The sequence below is a fragment of the Myiozetetes cayanensis genome, unplaced genomic scaffold (assembly GCF_022539395.1).
Source record: "Myiozetetes cayanensis isolate MyiCay16 unplaced genomic scaffold, myiCay2020 scf10, whole genome shotgun sequence".
NCBI classification, from domain to species: Eukaryota; Metazoa; Chordata; class Aves; order Passeriformes; family Tyrannidae; genus Myiozetetes; species Myiozetetes cayanensis.
In genome coordinates, this window is record NW_026086605.1 from 18,164,736 (window position 1) to 18,184,017 (window position 19,282).

General features: G+C 38.5%; 1 protein-coding gene across 3 annotated transcripts in view; it reads left to right on the plus strand.

Moving 5' to 3' along the window:
* Positions 1-14,102, plus strand: part of ERCC6 (ERCC excision repair 6, chromatin remodeling factor) — a 46,446-nt gene extending 32,344 nt beyond the window's left edge. For all 3 annotated transcript variants that reach the window (XM_050339205.1, XM_050339210.1, XM_050339197.1), the window contains 11 exons: positions 488-604; positions 1,910-2,005; positions 3,431-3,649; positions 4,392-4,502; positions 4,957-5,076; positions 6,102-6,196; positions 8,073-8,218; positions 8,305-9,009; positions 9,593-9,794; positions 10,113-10,191; positions 10,614-14,102. In XM_050339205.1, coding sequence (XP_050195162.1) covers positions 488-604; positions 1,910-2,005; positions 3,431-3,649; positions 4,392-4,502; positions 4,957-5,076; positions 6,102-6,196; positions 8,073-8,218; positions 8,305-9,009; positions 9,593-9,794; positions 10,113-10,191; positions 10,614-11,039 — 2,316 coding nt within the window. In that variant the 3' untranslated portion in view covers positions 11,040-14,102. The remainder of the gene's footprint in view (positions 1-487; positions 605-1,909; positions 2,006-3,430; positions 3,650-4,391; positions 4,503-4,956; positions 5,077-6,101; positions 6,197-8,072; positions 8,219-8,304; positions 9,010-9,592; positions 9,795-10,112; positions 10,192-10,613) is intronic.
* Positions 14,103-19,282: the final 5,180 nt, after the last annotated feature.

The following is a 19,282-nucleotide window of genomic DNA, read 5'->3' on the forward strand; positions in this document are numbered from 1 at the left end:
CATATGCTCCATTTAAAGCCAGAGTGACCTTTACTTTCTGTGATCGTGGAGATTTTCTTGTACCCATTTTTTTTTTTTAATAGTCCCAAGTGAGCACTAATCTTCACTTACTGTCTAGTAACCCCCATTGCTGCAGGCTTCTTTTTTGATCTTCAGTAGATGTATTACCAATTTTTCATGAGGATTTTAGTTTTGTGTAAATTTATACTCAGTTCTATCTTTGGTTTCTAATGAAATATCTCATTTCTGGTCTCTTTTTAAAGACCAATCTGTGGTTTCTGAGGAAGACCTATTCAATTTTATTGTTGCTAACATGAATTTTATTGCAATTCTTATTGTGTTGAATATGTAACTTTAGACACATGTAAAATATAAAACATCTGATTTTATTAGAATTTTCCTATCACTAATGATGGAATTTTGCTTGTTGCTAAAATTAATGTCAAGAATCAAAATATAACCTGTGCTTTTTTCTTCCTATTTTTAGGTAAAAACTGCATACAAATGTGCCTGTGTGTTACGGGACACCATAAACCCCTACTTGCTGCGAAGAATGAAGGCTGATGTAAAAATGAGCCTTTCACTTCCAGATAAAAATGAACAGGTTTGTTTGTCTTCACTACTAGATCTGAGTCCTCTCCCTCCCCAAAACTCAGATCTTTCCTTGTCATTTAGAAATAATTTTTGCTAATAGTAGTTGAAATGCTGTTTTAACTAAAAAGAAGATGTAGAGCTTTCAAGATTCATGTTCTTTTCACAAGTGTTCTGCGTATTAAATGGTCACAGTCTTGCAGGATCTCTGAGCACACTCATCTAAAAAGCAAAGAAATGAGTTGCCTGTTTCTTTTTTTACAGCAGGAAACACTTAAGCATTATTTCCTGCCATAAAAATATTAATTTGGGCAGAAAGTAGTAGAGAAATACTTGATGGCAGTTGTTCGTACTGAAAGCTAGCAGACCTATACATTTTAGCTTTTTGATGTAAAACTTGTGTGCTTTATCATGAGGTAGAATATTTTTTTAAGAAATATTTTGACTCAGAGAAGGTTGAAAGTATGAATCAACTAAAATTCCTACAAATACTCACTTCTAGTAATTATTAGACTCTTCTACCACTCAGGTTTCAGTGCTTCAGGCTTTCATGTTTTCTTCTCATTCTCTTCCTGCCTTCTCCCTCTAAAAGAGAAGTGGACGTGCTAGCCTTTGTAAGACAGTGCTGAAAGGTACATAATAATCGAGTAGGCCATACTTGTTTGTTCAGTCCAACGATCTTTTTTAATCAATTTTAATTTCTATGTACTTTGAAGTATACTGGGCTACTTAATCTAAAGAACACAATCATAAACAGATGAAACAAATTTGATTTTTGTTCTTGTCAGTCACAAGGCACTACCTCAGTTTGACTTACAGCATAATGTTGGGTGCAAGGAAGTATTTTGTTCCATTTTAGCTCATCAGAGCTTCTAAAAAATCATTATATGCTCACACTCAAAAGTCTAATGACAGATCACATGTGCTAACCTTCCCATGAGGTAGTAAGAATTTGCAAGTTGTAAGGGACGTAACAGACCCACAATAGAAAGCATTTCCTATAAACATAGCTTTGAGAGAACACTAACGTTGCACAGTTACCTCATTAAAACTGGAAAATGGTAGCACTTCCAAAACTAAAGCAATTTGAGGGGAAAACATAACTGGGAAAGAGCACATAAAACCTCATGAAACTCATCTTACTGATTATGTTTGTTCCCTAAAAATTATATGCTTTTTTTTATTTCTAATTATTTCTATGCAGTATCTTTTAACTTAGTATTTCAGTATGTCAGACATCTCTGAAGCTTCACTGTAGTACACTGTAAAATTTTAAAATTCACATAGGTTGGGCTTGAGTGGTTGTTTTGTTTTGTAGGTCCTCTTTTGCCGCTTGACAGAGGAGCAACGTCAAATCTATCAAGATTACATCAACTCTAAAGAAGTTTACCAGATTCTCAATGGAGACATGCAGGTGGGCATCATTAAGGATAATGACAGGTAGACTTTGGTGGATAAAGTCAGGGACTGGCCTTTGCATTCTTCTAGCTGGCTTCTGAGGAGAAAGGGAAGCACACTGATCTCAGTTCTGCTTTTGTAAATGTCTGCTTTTTTTTTTCTCAAGAAATGTTACATGAAATATGTAGAGTTAGTCATCCATATGTAGTGACATGACCAGATAAAAGTAGGAATGGAATTGACTTCACAATGTTTGTGATCTTAGAAAGAAATCATGGCTATTGGATGACCTGTTGTAGGTAACTGCATACATGCTTTTAACTTGGTGCAGAAGAGAAACAAAGGAAAAGCGTAATTTGTTGTGAGAGTACAGTTCAGGTGTGATAACTGTGATGCAACGGTTGATGATTGCAGTGTCTTAGCATATAGCAGAGCAAATAGCAAGCAACCTTGTTATTGTCTTATTAGTCACTTCCCAACATCTGCCTCCATCCTGGCAGTGTAAGTGTTGAAATTGTTGTGGCCAAGGTGACAGGAGTAATTGAAATACATTTTCAGATGCTAGCTGTTGCCTGTATAAAACGTCTGTTATTCCCTGTGACTCCTGCATTGCACACATCTGGTCCCTTTGGCATTTTTATGCTTGCAGTGGATGTTTCTCCCTTCATTTTAGCTGCAGGATACAGATCTGTTGTTTATAAGAGGAGAGGTAGTAGGCCTTGGCTGTAATGTAGAGTTTACCATGTGTTCTTATCTTGTGAACTGTGAAATCCTTTCTCCCCTCATACACAGTGGCTTCAGTCAGTTGTACGGCCAGTATAGCCATATATATTGCAGTTCCATACAAAGCACATGTTTTCCTTATTCCTGTTTTGAACTTTTTTTATTTTTCCGGGTCCTGCAAACGTATAGTGGCCAAGTTTTTTTCAAGTGCCTAGCCATTTTAGTTATCCCAGTGAAAATTATTTTAAGGAGCTTGATCTTTGAGGTAGCTTGCATAAGTCTATCTGCAGAGATTTCCCAAAGATGTTACAGAATGGGCTGTCATATTTGCTAGGGTTCTGAAAATTTTGGATAGTAAATGCCAATGCTTTTATTAGATGTTTTGTGGTGACAGCAGCAAATCCCAGCTGAAGAACAAAAACCCCATTGTCCAAACAAACCATAAATTATGAGCAGGCTCATCCAACTTGTAGTGCTAGAAGACTGAGGGATTTGCTGTTTCAAGCTAGTTCATTTTAATGGGTGCTCATTATATCAGAAGAATAAATAACACTTGTAATATTATTGAATAAATAACTGAACAGAACCCTTCTAAATGGCAAACAAACTTCTTTATGATGACTGCATTAATCCCTTGCTGTTTATTTTTCTCAACCACAGCCTGTATATACAAGTATTTGTCATAAAAATAAAAATACTTTTATCCTGTGTTCTTTAGATTCTCTTAGGACTATCAACTTTGAGAAAGATTTGCAACCACCCTGACTTTGTCGCTGATAGTCCCAGCTTTTCAAAGGGTGTACCAGATGCTGAAGTGGAGGAATCAAATCAGTTTGGATATTGGAGACGTTCTGGAAAAATGATAGTGGTAGAATCCTTGCTGAAAATATGGCACAAGCAAGGTCACAGAGTGTTATTTTTTACTCAGTCAAGGCAGGTAAGATGACCTACTTGGTTTTAGTTTTAGTTATCACTAAAGCTAAAAACATTGTGTGTGTGTGTTCCAACAAGACTTGTAATTAGAACCACATTTTGTAGTGTCCTTCTCAGAAAATTAAGATCTTATTGAAAAGAAAAAAAAATTACAAAAATTACTATTATCTGGAATAATTGGAGACAAGTTCCCAAGCTCAGTAAGCTTTACTGGAGTGACACAGTGTTGTGGCAATGTTGCCCAATTTCAATATACGGGGTGAAAGCTTGTATCAGTTCTACCCATATCGTACCAAGCTGTCCCTGCTGTGTAGTTTCAGGATAGAACTGGTACTCAGTTTCTGTGTAGTGCATGTGCACATCTAATCCTGAGAACTGTGTGCATTGGGCCAGTAGCACAGACAGTGACCTTCATTTGTTTTCCCTGTGTAGTCACAATTTTGTCTTGCTTCTGTGGCTTCCCTTGGAATGCTGCACCATTTATCTGTTTAAGTATCTTGAGACTATGGCCCTGGACTTTCCAAGCCAAGCACAAACATTACACTTATGCATTCAGCAGTCAAATAAATGATTTTTTTCCCCAATTATATAAGTAAATTTTCTGTTCATTTAAAATTCACAAGGTTTTTTTTGTCATCTTGTTTGTTTGATTAACACTGCACTTCATACCACAAATTCCTATGGCTTGATCAGGCAGCTGCTGTCTTCACATCTGGATTTAATTAACTTTTTTTCCATCACAACAGATGATGCAGATACTTGAAGTCTTTGTGAGACAGAGAAACTATTCCTACCTCAGGATGGATGGCACCACAGCAATAGCTTCCAGACAGCCTCTTGTAACAAAATATAATGAGGTGAGGTGTTGCATTCCATACATGAATGACTATTAGTGCGTATGGCTACATTCTTGCATTCCTTTTTGGTGTGTTTTTAAATATACTACTTCAGGTTTGAGACACAAAACTGAGGAGTTCTGTCAAATGAAACAACTTCCATAGTGTGAGAGCAGAAAAAAATCATCACTTCTTTCACACTTAAAAATTGGATTTTCTGCTAAGAAAAAAATCACAGCTGAGAAGGGGAAAAAGAAATTTTATTGGGCAACAGTAAATGAAATTTAGATTAGACTACTTTTATTTGTCAAAACATTTGTCAAACTAGATGAACAAGGAAATGTATTTGCTTCTCTTGGCCCCCTTTGCATCTTTGTAAATAATGCTGATAATGAAAGATTCCAGGAATTAATTTATTTTTTTAATGTTGTGCTTTGGTAATTCTTGCTTTAGTAAATTCTCTCTTATGTTATAGGACAAATCCATATTTCTTTTTCTCTTAACAACTCGTGTTGGTGGCATTGGTGTTAACTTGGTTGGTGCTGACCGGGTTATTATTTATGATCCTGACTGGAATCCCAGTGTAGACACACAGGTGAGTTTGTTTTATTACATTACATTCACCAGCTAAGCTGAAACAAAACTGAGGATGAAATTACATTTATCTCCTCAAATAGTGTTAAAGCACTGTGTGGCAACCTTTCTGAGGTTGCTGTTCCCAGCAGTGGTCGCTTAGGGTGCAGTTCCACATTATGATTACTCTTGTGGCAAAGCCAATTTAAGTGGTTCTTACCACATCCCCTTTATGTTGTTATATCTTACCACTCTTCAATATTGTCAATTCTTGTAGTCTGTTTACAGTGCAGTCAAACAAACAGTTCAAATGTCCTGTGTTTTTAAAATAAATAAACCAGATATTTCTGAAGGGAGAGTATAGCTGTGCAAGCTGTGGAACCAATATGACTGTTCGTGGTGACAGTGCAGGGTAAGAAAAGGAGAACAAGTGTTGCTCAAGTTGGCTTTGTCACTAGATAATGATATGTAGCTATATCCTTTGAATGCTGCTCTAAGCCAGTATTGTTAGAAGTCGTGCTTTATCTCATGGTATGATGGGACTCTGGTTTATCAGATCCTGTAGCAGTATGTGATGCTTATGTATTTGAGAGGATAAAACTTTTTGATAGAATCCTACATAGCTCTGAGATCTACACGTCTGACTTAGAGTGGTATGTGTTAGTGGTTGGTTCAAGATGTTTATAGGAAAGCTTTCAGTTAAGAATAAAAAGTTCAAAGGAAAGGTGTATATTAAAGCTCTGTTGTAAAATAGATCCCTTCTGGAATAAGTCTGTATGAACTACTTATTCTAGATACAAGTTCCAATTTTAATATAATATTATTGATAATTTTTACATAGATTTCTTGGAGACTTGTGTTTCTACATACGTAAACTTTCTAAATCTTGTTCTTCTCCTGTGGGGTTAGTTGTCATAATGCTGTAGAAATACCACTTCTTGAACTATGTTAAATGTCCAAGTTAAGTTTGAAACAGTGTTATCATTAGCTCTCCATCAGACACGTTTAAGAAATTAATGACTGGTAACCAAACCTTTTGTGTTCCAGGCTCGGGAACGTGCTTGGAGAATAGGCCAGAAGAAAGAGGTGACTGTGTATAGGCTTCTCACTGCAGGTACTATTGAAGAGAAGATATACCACAGGTCAGTCAGAAAGTTTTCTTGGATACAGCTGCATGCTCAGGAAAATGCTTGTAGCGACTCAACGTAGTGCGCAGTGACATACCCAGTGTACATGTGCTCACATGGCTTGTAACTCTTAACCTTGGTCATGATGGGCACATCATGGAAAACTTATTAAAATTTCTCCTGAGAAATGGGCCTTCTTCTAGTATTAGACTCCCAGCTTCAGGACTGGGAGTCTGCTCTCTCTCAGCTCCAAGACCTACCTGCTAAATGTGCCTTATCAGTCTGTTCCAACAGCTGTGTCCAGCACACACTGGAAAAGAGAGTATGAGGCATAGACAGCAAATAATTATCACCTTACTCAGAATGTGAGACTCAAGAAGTCTGAAAGGCAAATTGAAATCAACAAGTTCTTTATGTTCTCCTTGGGATATATCAAGATGTATGTGATACATACATCCATTTACTACTGTGCAAACCCAATTTGATTTTATTCCCAAATCATTCCAAAGTGAAAGAATTAAATCCAAATAACCACCAGTCATATTCATGTTATTTATTCCAAAATGTAGCTAAAGCCTTTAAAGTGCTTGCATTTTGAAATCAATGAAATCTTTTTGTTTTGCTTTCCAATTTATCTTTCTCAGTAGTTAGCTTCACTCACATGAATTCCAAATGAATGTACATGGGAATCCTCTGTCTAGTCATTACTCTTCAGAACTGAAATGTCCTTTTGGAAAACTCAGATGAATGAAAAGCTCTAAATGATGAAATGCTAGCACTTATTGAATGCCTTTTTTAATCTGTTTTGCCACATGGACACAAAGGATCCGCTGTTGGTTGGCTTCCATCCCTCTGGCATACTTGTGTTTAAACAACATTGACCGCATCAAGGAATTGGACTCTAAGGGTCAGCACAGCCATCAGAAATTCATTTATTTCCAGAACAGTGCAATGGACTGTGAACTTAAAGCAATTGTCTTGTCTCTTTTCCTGTGTGTTCTTCCCTGCAAATATGTGGTCCTCATTGCAGGAAACTATGAAGCTCAGATAATCCTTAAAAACTTCATAAAGTCTTCTACTGGATACTGTGCAGTAGCCGACACCTATGTTTAAACTTAGTTTTCAACAACTAGATTTAAAAATAGTTTCACTACATGGTGTGATTAGAGCCAAAACCATGATAAAAACAGTTCTAGAGAACTGATTTCCAGTTTTATTTAGGGATTTATTTTTTGTAGAAAAAAATAGCTTTTACTCCAGGCACTATGTAGTACAAATAGGGCATAGAAGTAGTTTTATCAATACTAGAAGATTTTTTGCAGCTCAGTTGTCCTCCAGATTTGTTCCTTTTGGTCCTCTGCAGGTAGGCTCTCTTTTTCTCTTAACCACAAGTCTGATTTCCCTTTTCAGTGGCTGTCATCCAGTCATCACAATCAGACTGAGCTACTCTGTTGCTTTTGATCCCTCCAATCAATTGAACATGTAAAATGTTGTCATTTTAACAAGCTCTTGTTTTTCTTTCAGAAGCTTTCTGATAGTTTTATTGTAACATATGCAAGCTTTTCAGTTTTAATAGACAAAAATACTAGCTGTGAAATTATTTATTGCTTAGTTAAGGGATGCCTCGTAGGACATCTCAGGATGGTGGTTACCTGTTGTGTTATGGGGTTGTTGCAAAATAATAAATCCCTGTGTTTAACAATTTCCTTGGTTGTTTTGAAAGTTACTAACTCAAGATTGTTTTGGAAACTAACATAATCTTCCCACTGCTTAATTGTTCTGCAGGGTAACGTTTGTGCTTATATAGTTTTCTGTTTAAGTGCTGTATTCAGTACTTAAACATAGCTAGACATTGTTTCATGCACAAAGTACTTTTTTTTTCTTTTTTTAGGCAAATCTTCAAACAGTTTTTAACAAACAGAGTGCTGAAAGACCCTAAGCAGAATCGCTTCTTCAAATCCAACGACCTTTATGAACTTTTTACTCTGAACAGCCCAGATGTGTCTCAGGGGACAGAAACAAGTGCAATTTTTGCAGGTACATAGTTTTTTTTCTATTTGTTTAGCATAAAAAAAATGTTTTAAGTGTTTGTTAAATAGATACTAATTTTATTCATCCCTCAGGTACTGGTTCAGATGTTCAAGTCCCAAAGCCATCTCGTAATGGTACTTCTAAACGTGATCTCCATCTTGCAGAAAGCAGCTCACACAAGAAAAGCAAGTCCTCCAATTGCTGCTCAACCACTCACATGGAGGATTCTTCTGCTAAAGCAATAGAGACAAGTGAGGAAACCAAAGGAAATTTGGAATCCTTTGACCAAAATAGCTATGCAAAAGATAATGCACAAGCTACTACTGATACAAATTCACTGAATAAATGCAAGGAGGAACACTTGGAAAGTGGTAACAAATCTGTGTCCGAGTCGTTGCCGTGTGATGCAGGGTCTTCAGAGAATGCCAAATGTCTGACTGCCGTGGTGGCTGATGAAGTACAAGGAGCAGCTAATGCAAATGCCAAGGCAGATTTTAGCCTTACTGGTGATGCAGCTGGCTCCTGGAAAAAGCAGGATGCTAAAACTGAAGATGGGCAGTTAGATAATAATCATTATAAATGTATCTCAAAAACAAAGCACAGGGTGGCTGTGCTGTCACATGAGAGCCACAAAGATGAATTTAAGAAGAAACATCACAAAGATGCCAAATTTGAAGGAAAACGCATTCCTCATCTAGTGAAACAAAAGCAATACAGAAGGGAGAACAGTGAAGAGAAGGAGGAAGACTCAAAGAAAAATGATGATTATGTCTTGCAGAAACTTTTCAAAAAATCAGGTAATGGTTCTTGTTTGGCTGATGACTATTTTTAAACAGAGGTTTAACCTATGCAAGTGAGGGAAAGAGCAGTTCTGTTACTCTGACAGTTAGAGCTACAATACAAAACTTGTTTATTATGTTACTGTGCTGAAACCTTAGGATGTTCATAATTTAAATGCTGCATTTATGAGTGTGCTGATTACCTTGGCACCAGCAGTTCAGATAGATTTGCACTTCTGGATATAGAAGTAATGCAGTGTTTCTCCTGGAAATAAGGATGTAATCAACCTTCATTTACACAAGGGTTTCGCTTCTGTCTGTCCTGTCCATAAAAACGGAAATGATCAATTTACCCACATAATTGCCAGATCTGTTGTGAATAATTACCTCATCAGCACACCAGAAGTGATTTGCTGCCAAATTGATTACTTAACTCATATGGAAGGGGGTTCTCTCATTAGGAATTACTGTACTGATGTGCTTAATATAGTCAACATGAAAAAGGAAAAACGTTACTGTGGCATTCACTTAAAAACTGAGTATTTGATTTTCATGTATTAGCAGATGTCCTCCTTCACCTTTTGAATCTTTTGATTTTTAGGGGTACACAGTGTTATGAAGCATGATGCCATTATGGAAGCTTCCAGTGCAGATCATGTGCTGGAGGAAGCAGAAGCAAGCAGAGTGGCTCAGAATGCCTTGAGAGCCTTAAAAATCTCTCGTCAGCAATGTTTAGGAGCTGCTTCTGGTGTGCCAACCTGGACAGGCATGAGTGGTCTTTCTGGTGCACCATCAGGAATAAAGTAAGTTCTGTTGCTGCTTTTTCAAAAACAGAAGAGTGAGTTAGGATGTTAAGGATTTATCTTTTTTTGCACTTGTAATTTGCAGTTACATGTATCAAAGTGGCATTCATGTTTTATATTTATATAGAGATGAAGGCACATTACAAGCCAAGGTAGTCTATTCTGAAGCACAAAGAAAGCATTATTGTTGCACAGTAGAACAGAAAACAGAGGGCTCTTGAGAACCCTAAAATGCAAACCCAGTCTGTCTTTGGAAAAACTGTACTAGTCATTTTGAGAAGGATGTTTGATGGAGTTAATTCTTTTGTGGGTTTTTAGGAGTCGGTTTGGTCAAAAAAGAAACTCCATGCTGCTTTCTTCACATTCCACTTGTGCATCACCTGCAAATAAGCACAAGGTAAGAGACATTTCTGTCTTAATAGTTGATATATGTGAAATATTATGATTACTGTAACAAATCTGATTTATACTGTAGATGTCTCGCACACATTTGTTGTATGATTATGCAGAATTCTAGAATTTTTTGGTCACCTGTGAATTTTTGGTTTTTCATGTTTTAATGAAGTCTAATTGGATACAGCAGTCACACATTGCATTGTGGTCTACTTATCTGTCTCAAGACCAGCAATGCTTTTCTTTCGCTTCCTGAGTTCTAAAGTTGAGACCAGAATATATCACCTCTTTATTGTGTATTTCAGATGACTAAGTTTTGAGTGGTCATGTTTGTTGTTTAAGTCTAAACTACAGGCCGATTTTGTTTAACAGATTCTGTGGGTCTCAAAATACAACTTCCTCCATAGTCTGTATGTTTATTTGCAGGATGCAGATCCAGTACAGAAACAAAATATAAAGAAGTGTAGTTCCAGTGAGTACTTCGATGGAAAATCTGGAGAATCGTCCAGTGCTCTAGACTCTTCATCTTTATTAGCTAATATGAGGGCAAGAAACCACCTTATTTTACCACAGCAGACAAGGAATGATGGAGATGAGAACCATCAGCCAGCACCCGCCCCAGTCCAGGGCTCAACAGAATACGATGAACTGCTTGTGGATTTACGTAACTTCATAGCGTTCCAGGCGCGCGTGGACGGCGAGGCCAGCACTCAGGAATTACTACAGGAATTTGAGTCCAAACTGCCTGCAGCACACTCCTGTGTCTTCAGAGAACTCCTCCGCAATATCTGCACCTTCCACAGGACCCCAAACGGTGAAGGGGTCTGGAGGCTAAAGACAGAATTCCGATGACCTTTGACAAGCAAAGGCACCTCTGTCCACTTGGCCACCATTCTCCTCTCAAAGACTTACTGTTTGACTTTTAAAATTTACAAGTATTTTGTATTCATAAATAATTACTTTGAACAGTCAGTAGAGCAGGACTTGTTGCACGCCTAGAGCTAACTTAATTTCTGATTTACACTATTTATATGAAAGTGCCATCTACCTCATAGATGAAACAATACAAAATAGCACCTTTTCTTTAAAAGAAATCTTAATGTAAACAGGATTAAGAACATATACTGACTTCTTATTACAATAAGAAGAACCATGGATGTTGCCATGAGTTGCAAGACTTTGATTTCTGTGAAATTCCAGAAAACTTCTTCCTTGATTTTGTGTTTGTTACTTGAATGGTCATGGGGCACTCAGTGTACCATTAAAGAAAAAGGGGGGGGAGATGATAGTAGTTAGCATGAGAGATTCACTTGTACTGCCAAGTGCATCAGAATCACTGTATGAAACTTTCACCAGTAGTGAGGATTTTGGTTTAATATTGGTGCTTCAGTTGTTGCCAGCATCTAGCATATACAGTATAACTTATATCACTAACTAATTTGAAAAATTAATTCTGCTGCCCTGAAGGTTTAATCATAAAAAATGGGAAGCCTGGCAGGATATTAAGTTAACTGCCAATTGATAATTAAGGAAAACTTACTAAGTTCCAGAACACCCACTTGCACCATAATCAGCAGTTCAGTTACAGTCCCATGCACCACTGGGAGGTGTTTGGTACAGTATTTCTTACCACTTAGGTGACAGTAACTGTTATGTTTGTCACAGGTTGTGGACTGATAACTGAAATCTCACGTGTTTCACTGTGATTTATGTCCAAAACTTTACAGTTCCCTCCTAGCACTTAAGATTTTGTACCTTGACATAGACTGAGGTGTTAGTTGGTCAGAGGGGTGATGGTGTCACTGGATTTTACTAAATATAATCACTTTTGCATGGAGACATAGTTGGAGCATATGCAGAAGTTACAGGTTATACCTCTTCTGTAGGTAGGCAAAATATCAAACTTCTTGACAGTTGGATAAGCTCCAATACCCATTTTTTTTCCAAGGAAAGAAGGATTGGATCATTTGTAGCAAATCCGAGTATGACATTTGGTCTGTCTTCAAGGTACTTGTGTACTACACAAGGAAATTTTAAGAGGGAAAATATAGATAGATTTTGTGAAGAAAACCACATTGTTGGAGGAACATTAAATTACTGTATGGCTCAAACTAGGAACAGTTAAATATGCCTAATGTCCTTCCTATCCCTAGGCTATTAAGAGAAGGGAAAGCTAAGCTACTTTCAGTTTTTTGCTTACTATGAAATTATCTTGTTTACTTAAAGTGAAAGTACAAATATTGAAAGATGAATGGTGATGCAAGAATACAAACTTACTTTCTCGTTAAAAAAGCCTTTAGGAGACTTCCAATGGCTTTTCCTCTTGTTTCTGCTCAGTGATAAAAGATCTGTAGAAATGTGCAAGAAGTGGTTCTTCACTGTGCAGTAACTGGTCAGTTGGCTTTTCAGAGACTGGAGTTGGACAGGGCAAACAATTCAAGAATCTGTTTTCCTCATGGTAGTTGTAGGTGGGACCATTGCATCTTTTCCTAACATCTTTTTCTGATCCTTTTTATATTTACTACTTTCCCTCCTTCAAGAGAAAGATGAAAGTAACAGATCTGTTGATATGACTTTAAACAGATCAGAAAAAGAGTAAAATTTAAATTATTTTGCTCTTTTCTTCAAAGCTATAGGGAATGTGAATTGTTTTGGTTGTCATGTCCCCCTGCATCTCTAATTGCCTGAAGAAAAAAACAGAAATTCAGCAGTCAGCAAAGCTGCTGTTGTCACCTTATCTGTTTTGGTGTCCTGTTTTATTTACTACTCCCAATCTTAAAGACACTCTTCCTGTATTAAAGAGAGTTTGCAGCTTCTCAGTGATCTGTTAATGTAAATAGACTTGCATGTACTTTTTATAAATCCTTTGCTTTTATGGACTTATTAAAAAATGAAAAACAAAAGTGTGTTGTAGAAGTCTTTGGGCACAGGGGAAGAGTGGGAGTAGGGGGTCATCTTTTCCTGTACAGTGTGGCACTGGCCAAATGATTTATATTAACTTTAATTATATTTCCATTTTTCATACAATTTCAAATTATGCTCCCTAGCAACTATTTTTTTCCAGTACTAGCATTTGTTTAAAATGTTTAATTGACTTAAATTAGTATAATACCCAAAAAATAATTTTAAGCAGTTAAAAGCATATGTGATTAAACATTTACAGGCTGATTTATAGGTAAAAGTTTTTCTGGAACATACTATAGCTGCTATGCATTTTGAAGTAGAAGAGGGTCTTTTCCTACTTTTATTCCATAAAGCATTATCTGATTTTTGTTTGTTTAGCTTTACCAGTGTAAAGTAAATTCCTTTCACATCTTCACAGAATATCTGAAGCAATTCCTGACTAATGATATTGCATAGCCAAACAAATCTTGTATTTTAAGTGTCTCCGTTTCCAAGTACTCAATACTGTAGTTGGTAGTTGCTACTTTATTTGTGCATGATTCCAAAAATCATCCATGTGGAATGCTTTTGCTTTTATGTTTTGTTTTCTTATCTCAGTAAAAAGGGGATAAAGAACAATCAAACGTCAATTTAGGAATCAAGTTGGACAAAAACATTAGATCTTACTAAGGGAAGACATTTCAGCATGAAACAGTGAGTATAATCTTTAAATTAAAAAAAATATATCACAAGGAACTACTGAAAATTTCTTTCCTGTAAAGATGCTAAAAGCTGAGCACCATCATACTCCAAAAATGTCCTGCCAGTGTAGATGATGTGACCTAATATGCACACAAAATTCTAGAAAGCTAAATAGCAAAAACTTTGATTGTTCTGTAAGCAGTGGGGACTGTGTATGTACACTGTTTGGATAAAACATGCTGCATTGATTTTTTTTTAACAGCAGAAGTCAAAACATATCATAATTGCTCCTTCTGGTTTCAAACCATATTTATAAAGGGGAAGGTGAAAAAAAAAACATTTGTTGAGATTTTTTTTTCTCCCCCCATGCTACTCTCCTTTTACATTATTCCAGGTGTTTATTCTCCTGTGTTCATCCTTTTGCTGAAGATGTATAGGCAACCCACACATCTCTGGTATAAAAATTAAATTCTGACCTGGAGAAAAGAGACTCTGCTAAAGGCTGTAGGCCTTTGACTCTTCTGGACTATAATGACTCACTACAAAAGAAATGTAAGATGATGAATAGATAGATAGGTAGCAATGATGATTAAAAATTGAGAGGAGTATTTTTAAATTCCCAACTTCAGTCTGTGGCTCAGCCTCTTCTGAAAGGGCTGCACCATGTGGAAAATTGAGTCTACTGCAGATAACAAATGTTATCATTCCAAATAGAGGATAGAGAAGTGGGCTTTTAAATCTGCAAGTTTTGGCTTCAGATGACAGTTACCTGTAGACAGTTGTATCCAAATCATAAGGTTGACTTTGCTTTCGATTGCAAGATTGTCTAATTTTTACTATCTTCTAGTAGTGCAGTTCTCTGTCTTTGGAGAGGCTACAATAGACAGGACAACATTTTCAAAATTATTTATGGGATTTTTGTTCTTCTTAAAATGTTTTACATTTGTGAAGACAGAGCAGATACACAAAATCTGTTAAATTATATGCCGTGTAACTTGGAAAATAAGAGAATTGGTGAGGAGGGAGAGAATTTTCTGATAGATTTTTAAATGTTACACATTGAGAGCTGTAAAAAAGAAATACACATATGATGGTATTACCATACTTTTTCAGTGAGAGAGATGTTCAGGCAGGCATCAGATTACTAAAAAGAGCAGTGTGAAAGTTATTGTTACAGGATATATTCTTCAAGGAAAGCTGTCACAGAAAACAGTGACTTAAGCAACTAATTTGACAAAACAATCTTAGAGAAAACAGTAACTTGATTAATGTTCTTTTCTTGTTCTTCAACATAAAATAATTTTAAAAGAAGGAACTGAGTAGATGAATAATTAAACTGGTGAGATAGTATCTGAGTTGGATTCTTTTTGCATATTGCTGTGTAAAATCTAGTAGTTACAGTTTAGGCAGTTTTCTCTCTTTGATGGAGGAGGTGTTGAGGAACAGCCATATCCCAGTGATTCAACAAGGAAGGATGATGCAGTGTGTCTTGTGCTGGTGGTGGCTGTGCTTTCTCAAATGATATATAAAGATGGTGAGAAAAATTGAATGTGAAGAGGCCCTATAACAACTTCCTCAAAAATTGACTTATTCCCAATGTGTGGGCCAATAAATTATTTATTTCCTTACTAATTTTTCCTCATGTTTTAAATTAGGTAACATAGTTGCTGAGATGATTTAAAATGAGGAATAATCTACCTGTTTGCTCTTTAGAAGCAAGGATGTCTGAATTCTCCTGCTATAAACCTCTGGGTTACTTTGGATGCAGCACTATAATGCCTGCTGCACTGGTTTCTCCATCTGATGGATACAGTCATCTGGGGGAAGCAATACATCTTTCTTCAAAAATGCTTCAGGAAATTATAGCACAGTATAAAGAAGTCCTGATTGGAAAAACACAGGTAATATGGCATTTTATTGTCTAGATTATTAATTCAGCAACTCTAATTTACAAAACTATCATACAAAACTGCTGAGAGTCCAGTCTTTGAAGGGCTTGCATAGGGCACATGTCTAGGAGTCAGGATGTGCTGGCAAGTCTGCACTTGGGAGTTTATCTCCTCTGGGAGAGGTATTTATATATTAGATACATGGTAAAAACGCTCTCTGCTACTTAGGGCCATTTATAATTTCCCTGTTCAAACATTCAAGCTAAATGCTGAATATACTCTTACTAACTCAGTGGCTCTCCATCTACCCAGCCCTCAAGGGATTGCTATTCTGGGCTCTGGGGTGATGTCACCACTCCTACTTCACAGTTCCGCTGATGTGGTACAGTCCTGTGCCTTCATCTGAGACATAGAAGATGAAGCTTTCCTTAGTAATTCTTAACTTTTGTAAACAGGTAGCCCTGTTTCTGCTGCCTCTGCTATCATTAGGAGAAAAGTGACATCTTTCACACGAGGGCCATTCCACTTTTTTAAATGGGCCTGAGACAGCTATTACAAGGTGAGTGAAACACCTTGTGTTCTTACTCCCTGCCTGAAAAACCCGGGGAAGACTGCAGTGTATCGCTGCTGCATTGAGGGAGCAGAAAACTAATCTTTCTAAATTTTTTCCCCAGAAAGAGTAGATCTGTTGTGAGTCACTAAACTAGGAACTACAGAACCTGCACAGAAAACATGAAATGTCAGGCAGCTGTGTTAAGAATCAACTTCCAACCTGCTCTACCCACTAGCTCTTATTGTTTGTGCCAACATGAAACTAATGGAGGAAGGGAGGGTATATGCTGAGCTCTTAATTTCTGAATGGCAGGGTTGGACTTGCCTTCAAGTCCAAACTTGCTAAGGTTCTAAAATGTACAGTGAAAGTTCCTAAGTAAATTTTGTTCTGCCCACTGATAATACCACGCCATAACCATGTTTTTTCAGTGTTGCCATCCCACAGTAATTAATGGCATCAAAGAGGATGTGGCAGGCCATATAATAAATCCAACCATTCTTACCCATAAGCTATACCTGAAAGTCAGATGATTGTGAACTCTTCAGACTACAGATTCTTTATCCAGTCATTTGAGAGAGAAAGAAGGGAAAGCAATGCCAGTGCTGAACTCTGGAGAATCTACCCAAAATTTTAAGTTGTTAACTGTCTGTCATAGTTCCTGAGAGATTCCCAGCTTTTCCTGGGCTCCCAAAGCCACACTGCTCACAACATGTAAGCTGAGAGAACCTATTTTTGTTGTACTTAACAGGGAGGTTGAAGCCTTGCACTAATTACAAACCAGTACGTAGTATCATCAGAGGAGCTATGACCAACTCCTGTATAAAGCTTACATAAGTGGTGAGTCATGCAGTCTTAGGAAAGAATAGGGAGAGAAGCTTTCATTATGTTGTTTGCCTAATCAGAAATATGAAAATAAAAGAACACAGCACTCAGTGGGTTACGTTTGGCTAACTGTACGCTGGAATTTCTGCAGTTGCACTACGATTGAGGCATTTCATTGTTTGTGGTCCCAGCTTATATTAAACAGAGAGGATTTTTTCCATAAATCTTTGCCTCCAGGGCACAGTTGAGATTGTTTGGGAACCCTAGCTATGTGTTTCTAGACATTAATGTCTGGAAGCAGCACCATGAGAGTAAAAATGAAGGTATATGCCTAGGGAGGGTACTGGGAGTAAATTAAGAAACCCAAGGGCAGGGTAGGGTTTGTGAGGATAAACATCTGAAGAAGCAGTGAAGTGGAAGAGAAGCTTTTAGGATGACTGAAAAACAGTCTAGAGATGATCTCTCATATCTTACTAGTCTCTTCCCATGCTCTCAGGCAGATAGTTAAATGAGTATTACTTTATCCACCACTTGTTAACCATGAGTTGAGATGCCTACAGCCCTTAGAAGACAACTGCAGAGTTTTGAGGATCAAGGTTGGATGAAGCTTTATCTGCAGCAACAATTCTCTTTTTACACTGCTCTGATTAACCCACCACTACTTCTCATTTTCCTCCAATAGTCTTCTGCACCTCATGTGGCAAACTGGATCAGCATGTTTGTCTCCTGGTGGAAAAAAACACACTCCTCCCCAACAACAAAAATCAAACAAACAAACACCAACAAACAAAACAAACAAAAAGCCAACAATAAAACCAAAACAACACAATAAAAAAAAAAGGCAAAAACATAGCATTAATAACTATCCATATTTTTTTAAACGTGGCTATACGAGCTGAAGGCTAGAATGAGTGACAGAGGGAGGGAGTATGAAGAACCATGTGGCCAAGTCCCAAGGAACTTCAGCATTAGTGCAGTAGAAGGTGAGTGCTTCCTATGTCAGAGCTGCTTGAACAATCCAGATTAAACTTCGTATTCAAATGGCTGATTTGGGACTGCGTGGAGCTGTAGCCTCTTTGTCTCCACCCTGTTCTCCTGTGGGTCTATATGTTTGCTCAGTGCAAGTACTCCTAACACAGTGCACCTGAGCAGAGCAGCCAGTAGACATTTCTACCTGCCCCATAACCTGCCTCCCGCTGCTTTCCTGCCTGGAAAGGGAACACAGTGCAGTGTGTCACAAGCAGAACAGGCACCACTGTATGAACCATTAGGAATGTATAATTGCTCCTCTAAGTTGCCAGACTGCTTTTAAAAAGACTAGTATGCAGGATGCTTAAGGTTTGGTTGGGTTTGTTTGGAGGATTTTGGGGGTTGTGGGGGTTTGATTTGGGGCTTTTTTCAGGGGGTGGGGTAGAATCCTCTTCATCAATCAATGGGTGGGGAAAAAAAGGCAAAGTATTGAAAGCTGGTTGACTCTGGATTTATTTGAGCACTAAAACTACTCTTCAAAATGTGTGTGCCTCCTCCCATTCCTGATTACTTCGAACCGTGGCTGCTCTTGCTGCACTGCAATAGCAGAACCCCGGACTCTGTCCCTAAACCCTCTCCCTGGGGCAGCTGTAGGGCCGGAGTTGGAGACTCGGATGACTGCAGCAGGCTCTGTCCCGCAGCCCGCATCCGCCGGGAGGTGCCGAGGCTCTCGGGGATTCCACAGGTTGGGAGGTGCCGAGGCTCTCGGGGATTCCACAGGTTGGGAGGTGCCGAGTCTCACGGGGATTCCACGGGCTGGGAGGTGCCGAGGCTCACGCCTATGGCCAACTGTACTTTTCATTGCTGCTGCCACGACAGGATGCAGCACCTGGGCTCAGCAGTGCCCAAATCAAAGCCTTTTTCGAGGAGGGAGGAAGGTGGATGTAAAGGACGGTATTTTCGCAAGTGCGGTGTTCCCCGCAGACCCTGGCCATCCATGCCCCCGGCAGCCAGAGCTACCCGAGCCCGGCCGGCGGCCCCTCTCATGTCAACGAGCGATGCCCCATTGAGCCCTTAAGAGCCCTTGATGGCCGGGGCGCGGCGCGGCCGCCCATGCCCGGGGCCCCTGGCCCTGAGGGCTGCGCGCCCTGCCCGGCTCTCCCCGCACTCGGCTGGCCGCGCTCAGCCGGGCCGGGCCGGGCCCCCGCAAGGGCCGCTGCCCCCTCAGCGCTGCGCGGGGCACCCGAGGCGGCCTCGCCGAGCCCGCGGCGCTGTCC